The sequence below is a fragment of the Arvicanthis niloticus genome, chromosome X, assembly GCF_011762505.2.
Source record: "Arvicanthis niloticus isolate mArvNil1 chromosome X, mArvNil1.pat.X, whole genome shotgun sequence".
Classification (NCBI taxonomy): Eukaryota; Metazoa; Chordata; class Mammalia; order Rodentia; family Muridae; genus Arvicanthis; species Arvicanthis niloticus.
In genome coordinates, this window is record NC_047679.1 from 113,961,969 (window position 1) to 113,978,856 (window position 16,888).

The following is a 16,888-nucleotide window of genomic DNA, read 5'->3' on the forward strand; positions in this document are numbered from 1 at the left end:
TTTTCAATGGCCTACAACAGCTGAAGCACACTCTGATATCCCACATATTTTGTTTTGCTGTTTACTGCTCCCAGCTGCAAGGCACACGTGGTATCCATGCCTGCAAGGCATTGCAGTTCACGTGCTGTCCACGTGCTATCCACGCCATACATGCCTGCAAGGCACACGTGGTATCCAAGCCTGCAAGGCACACGGTGCACGTGCTATCCACGCTATAGACGCCTGTAAGGCTTACGTCATATCCACACCTGCAAGGCACGTGGTATCCACGCGCCTACAAGGCACGTGGCAAAAGCATATAAATACCTCAGAATTCCCTTCAATAAAAGAGACTAGAGACTTGAGACTTGAGATCAGAGACTGAATCACACCCTGTCTTGTCTCCATTCTTTGCGTCTCTTGCCCCAAGAGCCCCACTCTCTCTCTTGACCAGAGTACTTAGCCCCAAAAGCGTTGAGGCAAAGCGTTAAGGCAGAGTAAAGGCCAAAACACAATTGTATTGGACATCAAGAATAATACATTTAAGGCTTGGTATGATGGCACATGCCTTTAATCCCAGAATTCAGGAGGTAGAGGCAAGCAGATCTTTGAGTTCAAGGCTAGCTTAGTCTACATAGTAGATTCCAGGACAGCCAAGGATACACTGTGAGACCTTGTTTTTTTAAAAGGGGGATTAGAGGGGACTGGAGAGATGGCTCAGAGGTTTAAGTGCACTGATTGCTCTTCCAAAGGTCCTGAGTTAAATTCCCAGCAACCACATGGTGGCTCACAACCACCTGTAATGGGATTTGATTACCTCTTCTGGTGTCTGAAGATGGCTACAATGAACTCATATACATAAAGTAAATAAATAAATCTTTAAAAGACAGAATTATAAAAATTAATTCAAAATAAATAAAAAATAAAGCTGGTCTATGGGAAAAAATTCTTCAAACGAGTGGTTCTCAACCTGTGGATCATGACCTCTTTAACAACCCTCTGTCTCTACAAATATTTACATTATGATTCATAACAGAGCCATAAAATTACAGTTATAAAGGAGCCATGAAAACAGTTTTATGTTTTGAGGTCGCTACAACATGAAAAACTGTATTAAAGGATCACAGCCCTAGGAAGGTTGAGAACCACTGTTTCAAATATTGGAATGGAACATGCATACCCAAACTCTGCTGAAGCTCAGTCTCTTAACTCCTAAGTATTCTAGTGTCTCACGGGCACAAATGCAGTTTTGATTCTTGTCTGAAGAGGTCACCTCATTATCTGAAGACTCTGTATCTGTCCCACAGAAACTAGAAATCTTGCAGAGCTCTGCTGATCCTTGTTAGAAATGGCAGCATAACCCCTGTTCTCTCATTAGTCCCCAAAATGGCTCCTGAGGAGTTTCAGCTCATATGAGCTCCAGGATGTCCCTCTTTGTGTTTAGGTGGGACTACAGAAGGTCTGTCAGGTATAGATAGATTTTTAAGGGTGGTGTAGGAAGGTAGAAGGAACGTGGTGTTGAGCAAGACTAAACATTGATGAGGGCTTGTACCCAAGTGGTATAATATCAGTGGTTTTGTTTCAGAGGTTAAGGGAGCTTCTTGCAGCCTGTTCAGATAGTGGCCTGAAATATTGCCCAAAGGTTATTTATTCTAAATTAAGGACAAATCTCAGGTCTTGGCCTACTCACAAAAAGACATCTGAAGCTGAAATGAGACTGCAGTGTTACAGTGAATTAATTGACTGCAAAGAACTGTTTGGCCACCTCAGCAGGCCCTGAGGACATGACTTTGTAAATGATCTCCCAAGGAGAGCCCAGGCACCTCTCTAGTGACTGTTCTGTTTGCCAGAAGCTTCTGTGGCTTTGCTCCAGAGGAAGAACCATGCATGCTACACTGTAAAATGATTACTCTGTTCACTGTTGCCCCAGCCTTTGCCAAATGGTTCAGTGATCAGTTTCTGATGTAATGATAAACTGTTAAGGTGGGTGGACCGTTCTGGTTTCTCTAGAGAAATACAATCAAGAGATATGAGTCTATTTGATTCTATATGATTCTCCAGGGAAATAGAATCAAGACATATTCTGGGTGTCAGGAATCAGAGACAGCCTGTCTGTAGATTCATACTGAGGACCCTTACAGTCTCCTCTGAGATCTCAAAAAGGGGGACCCCACTCTACCTTGTAGGCCTAAGCTCTCATTAGAACTCCCACCAGGCTGTCTGCCTACCTATGGTGTTGGGACTGATCATTGCTCAGGCCCTGGCTCTGCTACCAGTTGTCTGTATGTCCATGGCATTAGTAATTCTCTTAATAAACACAATACTCAAAAAGATGGTCTGCCATAGTATCCACTCAGTCATGAACCCCCAAAGCCAAGACCTTTTACTTAGCAGACTGGATGACTCCAACACATACCAAGAAGATGCTAGAGTTTGAATGTGTCCCTTGAATTTCACTTCGTAATGCAACAAGAGGTGAGAGGTAGGACTTGACAACTTTTTTTGTGGTGCTGAAGATAGAGCTGCAGGCCTTGTACAAATGAGAAATGTCTCCAGACCAGAGATTCAGTGCTTCTAAGATGTGATTATATCATGAGGGATCTCCCGTCATGGATAGATTGTCATTGTTAGAATAAGTTAGTAATCACCAGAACAGGATTGTTTGAAAAGTGAGGTTGGCTGGGTGGGATGGCACACACCTTTAGTCCTAGCACTTAGGGAGATCATTGTGAGTTCAAGGCTAGTCTGGTTCACATAATGAGTACCAGGCCAGCCATGGCCACATCATGAGAGTCTGTTTCAATATAGTGACCTAAAATAAAATAGAGAGAGGTTGGCCATCGTTTAATCCCTTTAGCCAGATGCTGCCTTCTGACACGCTATGACACAAATGTGAGCTCCTGACCTTGGACTTGATAAGTCTCTAAAACTGTAAGACAGGGGCAACCCCCTTGCTAATCTAGTACAGAACTGTGACAGATACACTCAGAAATCATACTGAATCTGGACACCCCCATGGTGGGGTAAGATGGAAGCAAAGTTACCATAGTATGTCATCAGAATTCTGAGATTATTTGATACCATCCCTGAAGTAACCTTCATTTACAGAGAAGCAAAATGTCACTGTAGCTCATGGGTCAGAGGAGAATTGATATGATCAATTCAGCTTTACCTACATCTCTGATTGGCTCCCGAACTCACCCTTTAGTTATTAGTAGCCTGAAATTCAGAAAGTTATCATTAGAATAGACTTATTTAGCGAATGGCAAATATCATACGTTGGTTCTCTGACCCATGGGGAAAGGTCTATTTTAGTATGAAAGGACAAACTGAAGCCACTAGTAATACATATCTATAGTAATAGCAAAGTAAAAAGTGACACTCCATTCATAGAGGGACTGTGATGATTTGTGGCATCATTGACAATTAAGAATGCAGGTTGTTGATTGTCACACCACACCGTGCATCTCGGAGAATGACAGCAATGGTAAAAATTGTAATCAGATGATTATTCCGGGGACCAATGTGATTGTATATGAGGTTTCCTTGTTTTTATAATCCTTGTGTTCTTGGGCGCCTGACTATCAAAAGGATGAGCTTGAAAGGCCAATGTGACATCACTTATGTGTGTGAAGTATGTACGTACGCGCTCATATATGTGTGCATGTGTGTCTTCCTCAATTACTTTCCAGCTAATCCTTTGAGACAGCATCTCTCAGTGAACTCGGAGCTGCCCAGTTCAGCAGGAGTACCTACCCAGAAAGCCCCAGGGGTAGTTCTGCTTCCACCGTTGTAGCACTGGCCTTATTGGTGTGAGCTATCATGCCTGGCTTTTTGTGTTGGTTCTGGGGATCTGAACTGAGACATTTATGTTTGCGCAGCCGTCTCTCCATTTCCTAGTCATTTCTTAGCTCAGGCTTATATTCTAAAGTAGTCCTCAGGGATCTTGGTTACCACCACATTGTATCATTCCTTTGCACTGGTGGCACTGTTGTCACTGAATAGGAAATGGAAACCAATACAGATACCCTGGCAGCACAGAACATGAGAAATCATTTCTGAACAAAACCAGGGCCCTTGAAATGAATGGCACTTCAGTGATATCATAATCTAAGGCATGTCAAAAATAGTGCTTGTAAGATGAACAAATACCTTCATCTTGGCTTAAAAAAAAACATTAGAGAGGGGACATAGCAACAAGTTACGCATGACACACTAGAGACAAAATTTACCTCAGGGTTGGGTGCTACAATGTTGAGCAAGAATCTGCTAGTTTGGCCCAGAAAAATAAAGGAGTTTTTCTTGTCTAGCATCTGTGGCTTCAGGAATAGTTCCCTGTGTCCAATTGATAAGGAAAACAAGAAAACAAATAAGTTAAATGAAATCATGTGTGACTTTAATCACTAAAACCTGTAGGCAGCACCTATATCCGTTTCTTCACTGCTGCATAACTATTCACTCTGACGCAACAGCTTAAAGCAACAAACTATGGAGAGTTGCCTGTGTTTCTAGTTTGGAGCGCTGTCTGTGATTTGGATCAGTAGGATCCAACTCCAACTCATGTTTCCTATCATGACAATTTGGACACTACTAGATTACCTTTGCAAGGAGATCCTAAAATTAATCTGTTGGTATTGAAGTGGAAGTGAAATACTCATCAGGACAGAGACTGCAACTTTTTCAACCAACCACCATATGCGAGAGGATTCGTTAATTTCTGGAGTGGCGTACTTGCTTATCAAATGACACTGGGATGCACTACATAGGCTAAGGAGGACAGTGTGAAAGGTAGAGTCCTTCCTAATACTGTTGTGCTTTGTCATTAGAGGTGATGGGTATTTGGAGCAGCCTAAGTCAGTCAGGACATGGAATGGCTCAGCCCAGATGGTTAAGTAAAAACACACAAGACAGCTCACTAAGCCAAGCGCCATGACCTGTTGAAGGGCTATCTCTGGACAGAGACGGTGGGCATACCAACTGTGGCAGCAGCACACACACCTTTAATCCCAACACTCAGGAAGCAGAGGTGCACAGATCTCTGTGAGTTCCACACAGTGAGTTCCAGGCTAGCCACAGCGAGTCCGACCTCAACAAGGCAAACTAAAAATAAACAGGGCAATGCTTTGGAAAGACAACAGTTCTAAACACCATGGATGACATTTGTGACCTGCTGCAAAATACCGGGTTGCCATGGATTTTATTTTTAAGATTTATTTATTGTTTGTATGTGGGTCCACTGTTGCCCTCTTCAGTCACGATTTTCCCCTAAGGAGACCATAACAGCAGCCAGCACAGAGGGAAAATATCAAGAAATCAGTAAGAAGTTATGTTTTCAAATAAAACACATAGGGTAAAAGCTTGTTATTTATTGAGTAGTTTAAGACAGTTTTCTCAGGGGTAATTATTCTAGCTTACACACACTAGGAGGTCTCAGCATCCTCCTACTACATTGTAGTCACTCTAAACTATTTGCTGAATCTTGCTGACCACTGTAATAGCAGAATCACACTCTTGGGTGTAGATCACTCATCGTTGTTGAGAGATCTTTCTGACTTTAATTTTTCCAGTATCTTCTCAAGATACTGTATTAGATGGCGTCTTTTAAACCTGAAAATAAACATACACGTATGTAAAAAAAAAAAAAAAAAAAAAAAAAAGATGCCCAAAGAACCTGTGTTATAGGAAGTGCAATGTGATGCAAAGAATGGGTTCAGCACATCTGTGGGAATAGTAAGTGCATCCCAGGTACACCAGGTACTCTAGCCAATATGAAGTGTGTCTGCTAAGAGTCAGTATTACAGTGACAAAGGAGCATTGAGTGGGCCTGGAAGGAAGTGTCAAACACAGGTGACTTCAACCTAGCCGTCCACATCCCCAGCCTTCACTATAAGGTGAGGGCCAGGGACTGAGAGACTCAAGGCAGGTGCCGCCCCACCCCTCACTCAACCACTGCAGTGACCCAACAGCTTGAAGGTGTGCAGCCCCCCCCCCCCCGGTGCACCCACCTTGCCGCCTCCTTGATGGAGAACTCGACAAACTGGATCCTGACTTCCAGAGGTCCTTGCACTTCTTCAAGGATCTTGAAAAGCCTTCCATATTCTGAAGCGAATATAAGAATACTTCAGTATTTCTTACAAACAAAATAGAAGTGGCTGTGGGAGAATCTACGTATCCCTCGGTAATATGTGTTCTGGTCAAGGATGTCAATGGATGGGTATGTGTTCTAAATGTCTATGCAGATACTAATACGATTCTTACGAGTAGTAATCAGGTAACATTACAGATGAAGATGGGTCTGCTGAGATGTTTTAGTCTGAGTAAAAAGTGACTGTGCTAAATTATATAGAAAACCTTGCTGGTGGCAAAGGCTCTCTCTCTCTCTCTCTCTCTCTCTCTCTCTCTCTCTCTCTCTCTCTCTCTCTCTCTCTCGGCAGTAATCATACAACAGGGGATATACCTGCCTTGCTTCTGTTTCTAACCAGTCTGAGCACTTACTTCGTCCAAAGCGTCGGATTTCTGTCATCAGGGCACGTTTTATTTCATAATTGGTCAAATTTGGTCTCAGTGAGGACACATAGGGCCGAGCTTCTGATGAAGACGTTGCTGGAGGCTTGGCAGCACTTGCAGAGCTGTCACTGCTAACACTTCCCCCTGCAACTGTGTCATTGTCACCATCCTTGCGATGAAGAGAGTCTTCAGGGAGAGAGTCTTGTGGACTAGGGAGAATAGCATCTCCTGCCACAGGTGTAAGCTGGTTTGGGGCACAGTTTTGTGCGTAGACTCCAGGATCATCCTGCATCATCCCCACCTGGGCCTTCTGGCTGACAATAGTGCCTGGAAAGCAAAGTAGCAAGCTGAGTGGTGACATGGGTGAGCTCTATGGCTTCACATGGGCACTCTTGTGCTCCTTGAGGTCTAAAATTATTTCAGAGCCTGAGGAGAGGACACCAGAGAGAAATCTCAACCATGACAAACTGACCCCAGGACACAGCATGCAAAACCAACACCTCCTACCTTGTTGCTCCATGACCATATGTACAAACTGGTTGAACAGGACCAAGAAAAAACAACATAGATAGATAGTGTCATCTGGATAGACTTTACAAGTCTAGAAGCTGAAGGTGTCACACAATATCCACATGTAAGGAGCACACCTTCACTAAAAACACGCACCTATAGGACACTCTACTCCTCTTTCACTTTTGTTCCAAGGTGAATTCTTTTCCCTCTCCCTTTGACACTTTTGTGTCATTTACTCATGTTCTGTTGTGCCCAGCATCTGCCAGATGCTGAGGATGAACAGAAAACATGGAAGCCAGGAACTGCCCTGCCCCTGCCCCTTTGGAATTATGATGTCATGGAGATATCAGAAAGGAATCACATACCACACACACAACACATACCACACACACAACACACACACAACATACACCATACACCACATAACACACACAACATATACCACAAACACACCACACACACCACACATACACCACACACAACACAAACTACACACACACCACATACACACGACACATACCACACAGACCACACACACCACACACATACCACACAACACACACACAACACACACAACACAACACAAACTACACACACACCACATACACACGACACATACCACACAACACACATACAACACACACACCACACACAACATACACATACCACACACACCACATACCACACCACACACACACACACCACACACAACACACACAACACATACCACACACAAAACACACACACTCAACACATACCACACATACCACATACACACCACACACATCACACACAACACATACCACACACACATACAACACACACCAAACACACACAACACAGAACACACACAACACACACACAACACACATACCCCACACACACCACACAACACGCATACCACACACAACATATACCACAAACATACCATACAAACAACACACACAACATACATATACCACATACATACAACACAAACCACACACACACCACACATACACACAACACAAACCACACACACACCACACACCACACGCACACACAACACAACACAAACCACACACACACCACACATACACAGCACACACACTACACCCACAACATATACTACACACATACCACACACCATACACACAACATACACCACACATACCACACACACCACACACACATCACACACACACACACACACACACCACACACCATACCACACACCACACACACACTACAGACACCACACACCACACTACACACACAGCTGCAGAGAAGGGCATTTCAGTGTCAGAGCAGACCTGGCCTGCACAGTTTTTTCAGGGTTGATGACACAGAAGCGAGGAATCCACACGGCATTCTAACGCAGAGGAAAGGAGAGGATAGGTGAAGGAGAAGCAGAGCAGGGTCAAAGAGGGCTACCTCCTCTGAGAGCCTGGCCTACGCTAGCTGCAAGGAGCTGGTTTGAACCTGTTGCTCTCCCCGCAGCAACTCCTAAGGCTTTCGTCAGTTCGCCTGTGTTTTCTTTAACTTGTAAGCAGTCAGTGTCTGTCCACCCAACAATGATGTATTTACCTTCTCCCTTCGCCTCAGCAGAAGCTTCAAGAGATTTATTTGGCACCATGTCCAGAGTGTAACTTTTCTTAGGTGGACCCATGGCCTCTCCTTCTCCAACAGGCCTCATTTTCTGTTTCAGCATGGTAGGATGCTCCTGCTTGTCAGGTTTGTTAGCCTAGAAGACAGTTATGCAAATACAATACTATTTCCTAGTCACGGTGGCGCACGTCTTTCATCCCAGCTACTGGGAGGCAGAGACAGGCGGATCTCTGTGAGTTTGAGGCCAGCCTGGTCTACAGAGTGAGTTCCAGTATATCCAGGGCTATGTAGAACAAAGCAAAATGAACATAAAAGCTTCTCCTGTAAAATGGGGTAAGAAGTTTCCTCCAGTTGACTCCACCATGAGAAGAGTCAGGAAACCAGAAATCCAAGAATTGTGAAAAAGCAGATGTGGCCGAATCTAAAATACCAAAATGTTTGAAATGATAAAGAATTCAATGATATAGTTTAAAAAATTATCCCCAAGGAACAAAATACTCACAAGAGGAAATATGGAGGCAAAGTGTGGAACAGAGACTGAAGGAGGGGCCATCCAGAGCCTGCCCCACCTGGGGATCCATCCCATATATAGTCACCAAACCTTGACGCTATTGTGGATACCAGGAAGTGCTTGCTGACAGGAGACTGGTATGGCTATCTCCTGAGAGGCCTTGTCAGACCCTGATAAATACAGAGGCGGATGCTCACAGCCAACCAATGGTCTGAGCACGGGGTCCCCAATGGAGGAGTTGGAGAAGGGACAGAAGGAGCTGAGGGGTTTGCAGCCCCGTGGGGGGAGCAACAGAGCCATATGGCCAGACCTCCGGAGTTCCCAGGGACTAAACCACCAACCAATGAGTACACATGGAGGGACCCGTGGCTCTGGCTGTGTATGTGGCAGAAGATGGCTTTGTTGGACATTAGTAGGAGGAGAGACCCTTGGGCCTGGGAGGTTCAATGCCCTAGTGTAGGGGAATGCCAGGGCAGGAAGGCAGGAGTGGGTGGATGGGGGAGCACCCTCATAGAGGCAGGGGGAGGGGGAGGAAGGTGGAAGAGGGGGTTTCTGAAGGGAAGACCTGGAAAGGGGAAACAATTGAAATATAAATACATAAAATAGCCAATAAAAAATACAAAAATAAATTATCCCCAAGCTTCAAAAGGGACAAGTAAGAAACCGGAGAACAAAGGAAAGGAATGAATTCATGAAGTAGATGGGGGCTAAAAGCAATTGAACTAGAGATTGTGGGGAGACAGAGCCTAACAGGAACCTTGGAAATGCAAAGGTCAATACATCACACAAAACAATGAACAGAAAGCATCTGGACCAAGCATAGCAAAAGATTTCAGGAATTAAAGACAAGATTAAGGAATTATTACTTTCACATAGCAAGAGGGAGAGAGAGAGAGAGAGAGAGAGAGAGAGAGAGAGAGAGAGAGAGAGATCAATCCTATGAACTTTTAGCTTAAAAGAAGGAACCAAGATTTCAGTCTAAGCACATAAAGTCAAGCACGTCTCCGTGTCATCATAAGGCTCTAATGTGGAAGGAGCAGAACAAAAGAAAAGTACTGGATGCCACGTGACTGCAGCTCCAAGTTACATCCAGAGGCACACCCATCAGAATATCAAGAGACTTCTTTGCAGAAGCGATGAGGACCAAAGACTGATCTGTTTTAAACCTTGAAAGTCCACCACTGCCGACCAAGATGACTATGTCCAGTAGATAAAATCTTTTCATGATAAGCTTGAACTAAAACAGTTCATCATGAGGAAGGCACTAAGGAGGACTACTACACACAGAAGATGAAGGGCCACAGCATTGTGAGAGCCTGGGGAAGAAAAGAGTCACTCTAAGACTAGAAAGACAAACAGAAATTTGAAAAAGGGGCAAACGTTTTTATCTCAGTAAATCCACAAAGCTTTAAAATGAACAGGGAGGAAATCAGTACGTACCTTGAGATGACGACTCTAAATATAAACGTTAACTCTCCAGAAAATATGCCGTCTGGGGGCTGAGGAGATGGCTCGTTGTGCAAAATGTCTGCTCAACAAGCACAAACGACTTGTTTCTATCTCCAGGACCTAGGAAGTGTCCTGCGCAGTTGCAGTCGTCTGTAACTCCAGCGTCAGAAGTCGGAGTGGCAGAGGCAGGACTATCCCTGAGGCAATATGACCAGCAGGTCTAGCCTGAACAGTGAGGTCCATGTTCACTGAGAGACTGCCTTAAAACTAGTGTAGAAGGCACTAGGGGAAGACACCTGACGTCATTCTCTGGCCTCCACAAACACAGGCATGCACCCGCCTAAAAATATGCAATCACCAAAAATATCAGAATTGAAAAATCCTAAAGCAAAACAAAACAAAAACAAAATTCAACTGTGTCTGGTCTCCAAGACACTTATCTCATTGTCAAAGATTAAAAGATGAAAAGGCAAAGTAAGGAATATTTTGCATTCCCAGACAAGCAGAATCTAAGAGGAAGCAAGGACACCTGGAAAAAAAAAGCTGACTTCAAGATGAAAATTGTAAAAAGAGATAAAGAAGGTGACTGTACCTTAATAAACAGAACAATTTTTCAAAACAATGAAACAATTGTAAATACAGCAAATGTTGAGGTGTATCAACATTGCACTAAGGAATTAAACAAGAGACCCCAAATTTGAGTTCACCACTTCTCTCCTTGGGTCTTTCATTTCGCTGTACTTTCCGATCTATGGCCTGACTGTTGCCTGTCCGCTGTGTGTATGACGTTTGACTCTTCCTAACAAAGAGCTTCACTCTGTAATTAATAGCACACAAAATATGGGATTGGAAAGGAATGAGTAATTCTTTTCTACAGAAATCTTTAAGTTTTGCAATGGAAGAAGTTACTTTACTGACCCATAATAGCACTCAAAACTGCATAGAGATGTTATCAACCTATAGCCACATGCCACTTCCAACATTTATAGGAAAGTTTTCATATAAGGTTGCTTTTAACATGTTAGCTGCTTTCAGTATATGACTCCCACAGCATACACACATACGTTACCCATTTTTTTGGGGGGGGGAATGGAACCATACATAGTTTAATATTAAAGCTATGCATTTAGCTTAGGTAGTAAAAGCTGATTACATTGGAAATCCAGGGCATATAATGTTGGTTTCATTGCTTTCTTAAAGTCAAATTAAACAGACTAAGTTCACACTAAAAGAGCAGTTTATATATGTAGTATATTATAATCTATTATAATAAGATGTATTATTAACGTGGTTGCAAGCTCTAGGAAAAATTCAGTTTCTCAAGGCAAGAAGTGTTTTCTGTAAAAGCTATTCCCACATTGGTGCAATTAATTTCATAGATGAAGAAGTACTGGGCATGAAGGATCAGGGAGGTCCAGGTACAAGAACAGTGGCTGTCATCTATACCACATTCTCAGTAGTTGATAGACCATCCAGACAAAGAAATCAACAAAATTCAAAGGAAAACTGAACCAAATATTCTATCCAGTAGCCATGAATACACATTTTTATCATCAGCCCATGGAAACTTCTCCAAAATATATCACATTTTATGTCACAAAATAAGTCTTATTATATTAAAAAAAAACTTGCTGGAGCACTGACTGCTCTTTCAGAGGTCCTGAGTTCAATTCCCAGCACCCACATAGTGGCTCACAACCATCTGTAATGGGATCTGATGCCCTCTTCTGGTGTGTCTGAAGATAGCTACAGTGTACTCACATAAAATAAATAAATTTTTTTTTTTATAAAAAGATGCTTACTTCTATTTTCAGGAGAGATTGTGTCTCAAAGTATAATTCAACCAATGGATCTACTATATATTATATATTATATGATATAATGTTAATTATATAATCTAATATTATTATATAATCAATGGCCTCTGTTGATACTTGGGAATAAACCTCCCCAAGCTTAACAAAGCTCTACCATGAAAATTATAAAAGATTGAAAAAAGAAATTTAAGAAAATTCTAGAAGATGGAAAGCCTTCTCATGTCCATGGGTCAGTGGGCAGAAATCATGTTGGTAAAGTTACCACACTATGTTGTACAGATTCAATGCAACCTCCAACAGACTTTCAGTAATAATCTCCATAAAACTAAAAGAACTATAAAAATTGAGATGGAAGCCCAAAGAACACCAAACAGTAATCATAGCTATCCTAACAAGGCCATGCTAGAGGCTTACATCCTAACCCTTACATCCCAAGTTTACTACAGAATCATAGTGACAAAAACAGCCTGTGTTGGCACCCTGGGGTTGGGGGAGAGACAGGAGGGGAGGTAAGGTGGAGGAGGAGAGAAAAAGATACTAAGACAGAGAGAAAAAGGGGTGAGAAAGACATAATGAAATAGAAGAGAGGACCAAAAAGTCAAGACCAATAAATTCAACTATTTCTCAATAAAAGTGCCAAGATACATGCAGTGAAGAGATGGAAGCTTCTTCACCAAGGGGTGTTTGAGAAGCTGAGTATCTACATGGAGATCTACTTAAAACGAGAAATGGAAGGCTGAAACTCAGAATGGGTTAAACTCTGACCTGAAACACCAAGATTGCTCCAGGCAAAGAGGAGTAACACCTTAAGATAAAGATAGAGACAGTGACTTTTCAAAAATGATCTCACTAAGGCAGGAAAAAAAAAGAAAGAAAGAAATGGCAGCTGGTGTTGAATCCAGCTGCAAAGCTGTGCAAGGCAAAAAAAAAAAAAAAAAAAAAAAAAAAAAACAATTACCAGAATGAAGCAACAGGTCACAAGCTGGCGTGGTGGAAGAGGAGTGTAACTCAGAACCGAGTGAAGGACTGCTGCAAGTTTGAAGCCTGTCTGGGCTACAGAATGACACCCAGACTCAAAAGCAAAGCAAATACAATGAAAGACTATATAACCACAGGACCAGACGTGGTAAGTGGGAGGAGCAAAATATTATGAAAAACTTCACTTAGGTTTGAAAACCGAGATAAAAGAAAATGTAATAAAATTCTCATGGAACAGCAAATCCGAATGTTTTTGTATTCAGTAAGATTCATCGGGACAAAAATTGAAACCTTTGTATCCATAAGGCTTCTGGTAAGGGTTCATCTAAACATTTGGGTGAAAAAAAATTACGTTACACAAATTATTTCATAAAACAAGAAAGAAAGATAGAAAAGTTTGTAACTCATTTTGTGAAGCCAACAGAAACTGATACAAGTTCATTAGAAGAAAACTAAACTGTGCAACAATCTCTCCTAAAACACAAATACCTTTTTAAACATTTCTTTGTGTGTGTGTGTGTGTGTGTGTGTGTGTGTGAGAGAGAGAGAGAGAGAGAGAGAGAGAGAGAGAGAGAGAGAGAGAGAGAGAGAGAACACGGGCCAAGCTGCAAGCACAAAGGTCAGAGGACAGCTTGTAGGTCCCACCAGGTGGGTTCCAGGGATTCAAATGAGGTCACAAGGCTTGGCAGTAAGTACCTTTACCCTCTAGCCATTTTGCTAGCCCTGAGACAAACAAAGAAATGATGATCAAGGAAAAACCAAGGGTGGGTGGAAACCATGAGCATGGCATGGTCAAGACAAGGCTGCTTGTACAAGACATTTTAAAGATGCCTTAAAGTTCAGATCCTCCTGGTGATCTCAAAGGATCAGCCACTGGGGACACAAGACAACAGCAGGAACCCATTGAAGTGCTTCTGCAAAGGACAAAGTAGCCTGTGTATTCTCTCCTATGACAATCTAGATCTGGGTCTAGGTATACACAGCAGGAAGTGGCAGCAGGCCTATTTGGTGGAGGAAGTGCAGTAGCAGAGGGGGAAAGAGGGGTAGAGGAGGGGGCAGCCAGGAGAGCTAGAGTCAAATGCAAAAATACATGAGAGATGTGATCTTGGTGACACCCACCATCACAATGCAGGCCAACTTAACAATTAACAAATAATAAAATGCAGACACGGTGTGGTTGTGCCTGCCTTTAATCCCAGCACTTAGGAGGCTCTCTGTGAGTTTGAGGCTAGCCTCATCTACAGAGTGAGTCCCAAGACAGCCAGGATTACATAGAGAGGTCATCTTACGCCCCCCCCCCCAATACCAAATAAATAAATATCACAGCCTGTCTACAAAACAAAAAATAACCCTACTCTATGACAATATCAAAATTCACTTAAAAAATAGCAAGCATTTTCTCCCCAAATCTTCAAACAAGGCAAGGACAAGTGAAATTCTCCCCAATAAAATGTTAAGCATCCTGATACTGTGACAGACCAGAGAAATGGGAAAGCACAAAGAGTAAAGAGGGGCAAGAGGAAGAGTCATTACTTACATGTGACATTTCTGTATGCAGAGAGCATTTATAACTGTATAAAGCCAGAGGCTGAAGAGACCCCTCCACAGTAAAGAGCATACACTGTTCTTCCAGAGGAACCAAGTTCAATTCCCAGCACCTACATTAGGCTGTTCATAACTATGGATAACTCCAGCTCCAGGAATTCTCTGGCCTCTATGGGTAACTGCACTTATTATATACACACACTAACCCACCCACCCACTGATACACACACAAAAACTCATAATTAAAAATGTTGAAACAATGTATAAAACCAGGGCTAAAGCAATGGCTCAATGGTTAAGAATATTTGCTGCTCTCACAGAGGACCCATGCTAGGTTGCTTACAACTGTTTATAACTCCAGCTCCAGGGCATCTGACTTCTTCAGGCTTCTGTGGGTGTCTGCACACAAGTAGTATGCATACATAGACACACAGACACACACACACACACACACTATAAATCTTAACAAATACAAAAATCAATGCAGTTATTAAGTGATAATAACCAAGTTTCTGGACTAAGGGACAAGAATCACAAGGTACTTGTATTTCTGTATAGTAAGCACAGATAACTGGTAAATAAACTTTAAAGTAGCAACGAAGCATGTCCTAAGCCTTCACACCGAGACATATGCTGTGCCAACACAGTCCGTAGAAAGCAGCATTTAGAGAACTTGGAGACAGTGACAAACAGGTAAGAACAGTGTCTCTGGGACTGGATGTCTTGCTCAGAAGCATAGGTAGGTGTGACAGCGCATGCCCCAGTGGCAAGCGAATCTTTGGGAATTTAAGGCTAGCTGTGTCTACAAATGAGTTCTATTGTAGCCTAGCCGCCCAGTGACACCTGTCTTAAAGACAAACAGCAAGAAGTCAGAAACCACCTTCCGAGCAGCAATTCCTCCCAGAAGGATGACAATGTCCTTCAAAACTAAGTTATGCTAATTTTTTTTTTGAAAAATGGCAACCTGATAATAAAATGATTATAGATATGAATTTTAGACTATCCAAATCGTCTTTAAGTAAAACAACAAAATCAAGAGACCTGCACTACTGGATGGGAGTTTTCACACAAAGTAAAGTAACTGAGATAGGACTGGAGCAAGGATGGACAAACAATGGAAAGGAAAAAGAGTCTGGGAACAAGCGTGGGAAACAAATCCACTGGGGTCAGCATATCCTTGCCGAACAGATAATTCATTTCACAGAGACAAGGAAGAATTCAACCTTGACTCCTACTTCATGGGAGATGTGAAATACCTAATAACTAATGCTATTAGAGATATTTGTGGACTTAGGCAAGCAAAGGTTGATTTATATTTAAAAATTGTATATGTGTGTGTGAGAGAGAAACAGACAGACAGAGTCAGAGAAAGACAAACAGAGAGACAGAGACAGACAGACAGAGAGACAGACAGACAGACAGGCTTTGGGTGCTTATGTGCTGTGGTATGCTTGTGGAGGTCAGAGGACATCTTCCTAGACTCAGTTCTCTCCTTCTATCTTGGAATGGGGGACTCAGCTGACATGGTCAGGCATCTGCAGCTACTCACTGGATCTTTCCCTTAGCCATCTGTTTTTTAGGGTACTGAAGATTGGAGCTTGATTTTAAAACATGTTAGCAAACCCAGTACCCTGAGCCATGGGCCTAGCACTTCTTAAATGTTTTGCTTCTTTTTCATTTGTTTGTTTTGAGAAAGGACTCACCCGGCTAGCATGAATTTGCTATGTAACCCAGGTGGCCCTTGGACTTTCAATCCTTCTGCCTCAACCTCCCGCCCCAATAGCTTGGATTACAGTCTTGCACATACGTGTGCATACACATGTTGGGTATAAGCAAGGCCCAAGGAGGGACTTGAGATAGCCTTTACTATTATTCCCTTTCCACATCTTCCATCTTCTTTTCTCGTTCCCTTCCCACTTCTGCATTCTCCCCTCCCCCTCTGCTGTACTCCCTCCTGCCCACCCCTTCTCCTTCTAGTCTCACATCTCCTTCCTTCCTCCTG

General features: G+C 42.7%; 1 protein-coding gene across 2 annotated transcripts in view; it reads right to left on the reverse strand.

The window, feature by feature from the left end:
* Positions 1-5,330: 5,330 nt before the first annotated feature.
* Positions 5,331-16,888, reverse strand: part of Mmgt1 (membrane magnesium transporter 1) — a 52,430-nt gene continuing 40,872 nt past the window's right edge. For both annotated transcript variants that reach the window (XM_076918795.1, XM_034485560.2), the window contains 4 exons: positions 8,566-8,722; positions 6,475-6,813; positions 5,985-6,078; positions 5,331-5,586 (listed from right to left, as the gene is read on the reverse strand). In XM_076918795.1, the coding sequence (XP_076774910.1) occupies positions 5,502-5,586; positions 5,985-6,078; positions 6,475-6,813; positions 8,566-8,722 (675 nt within the window). In that variant the 3' untranslated portion in view covers positions 5,331-5,501. The remainder of the gene's footprint in view (positions 5,587-5,984; positions 6,079-6,474; positions 6,814-8,565; positions 8,723-16,888) is intronic.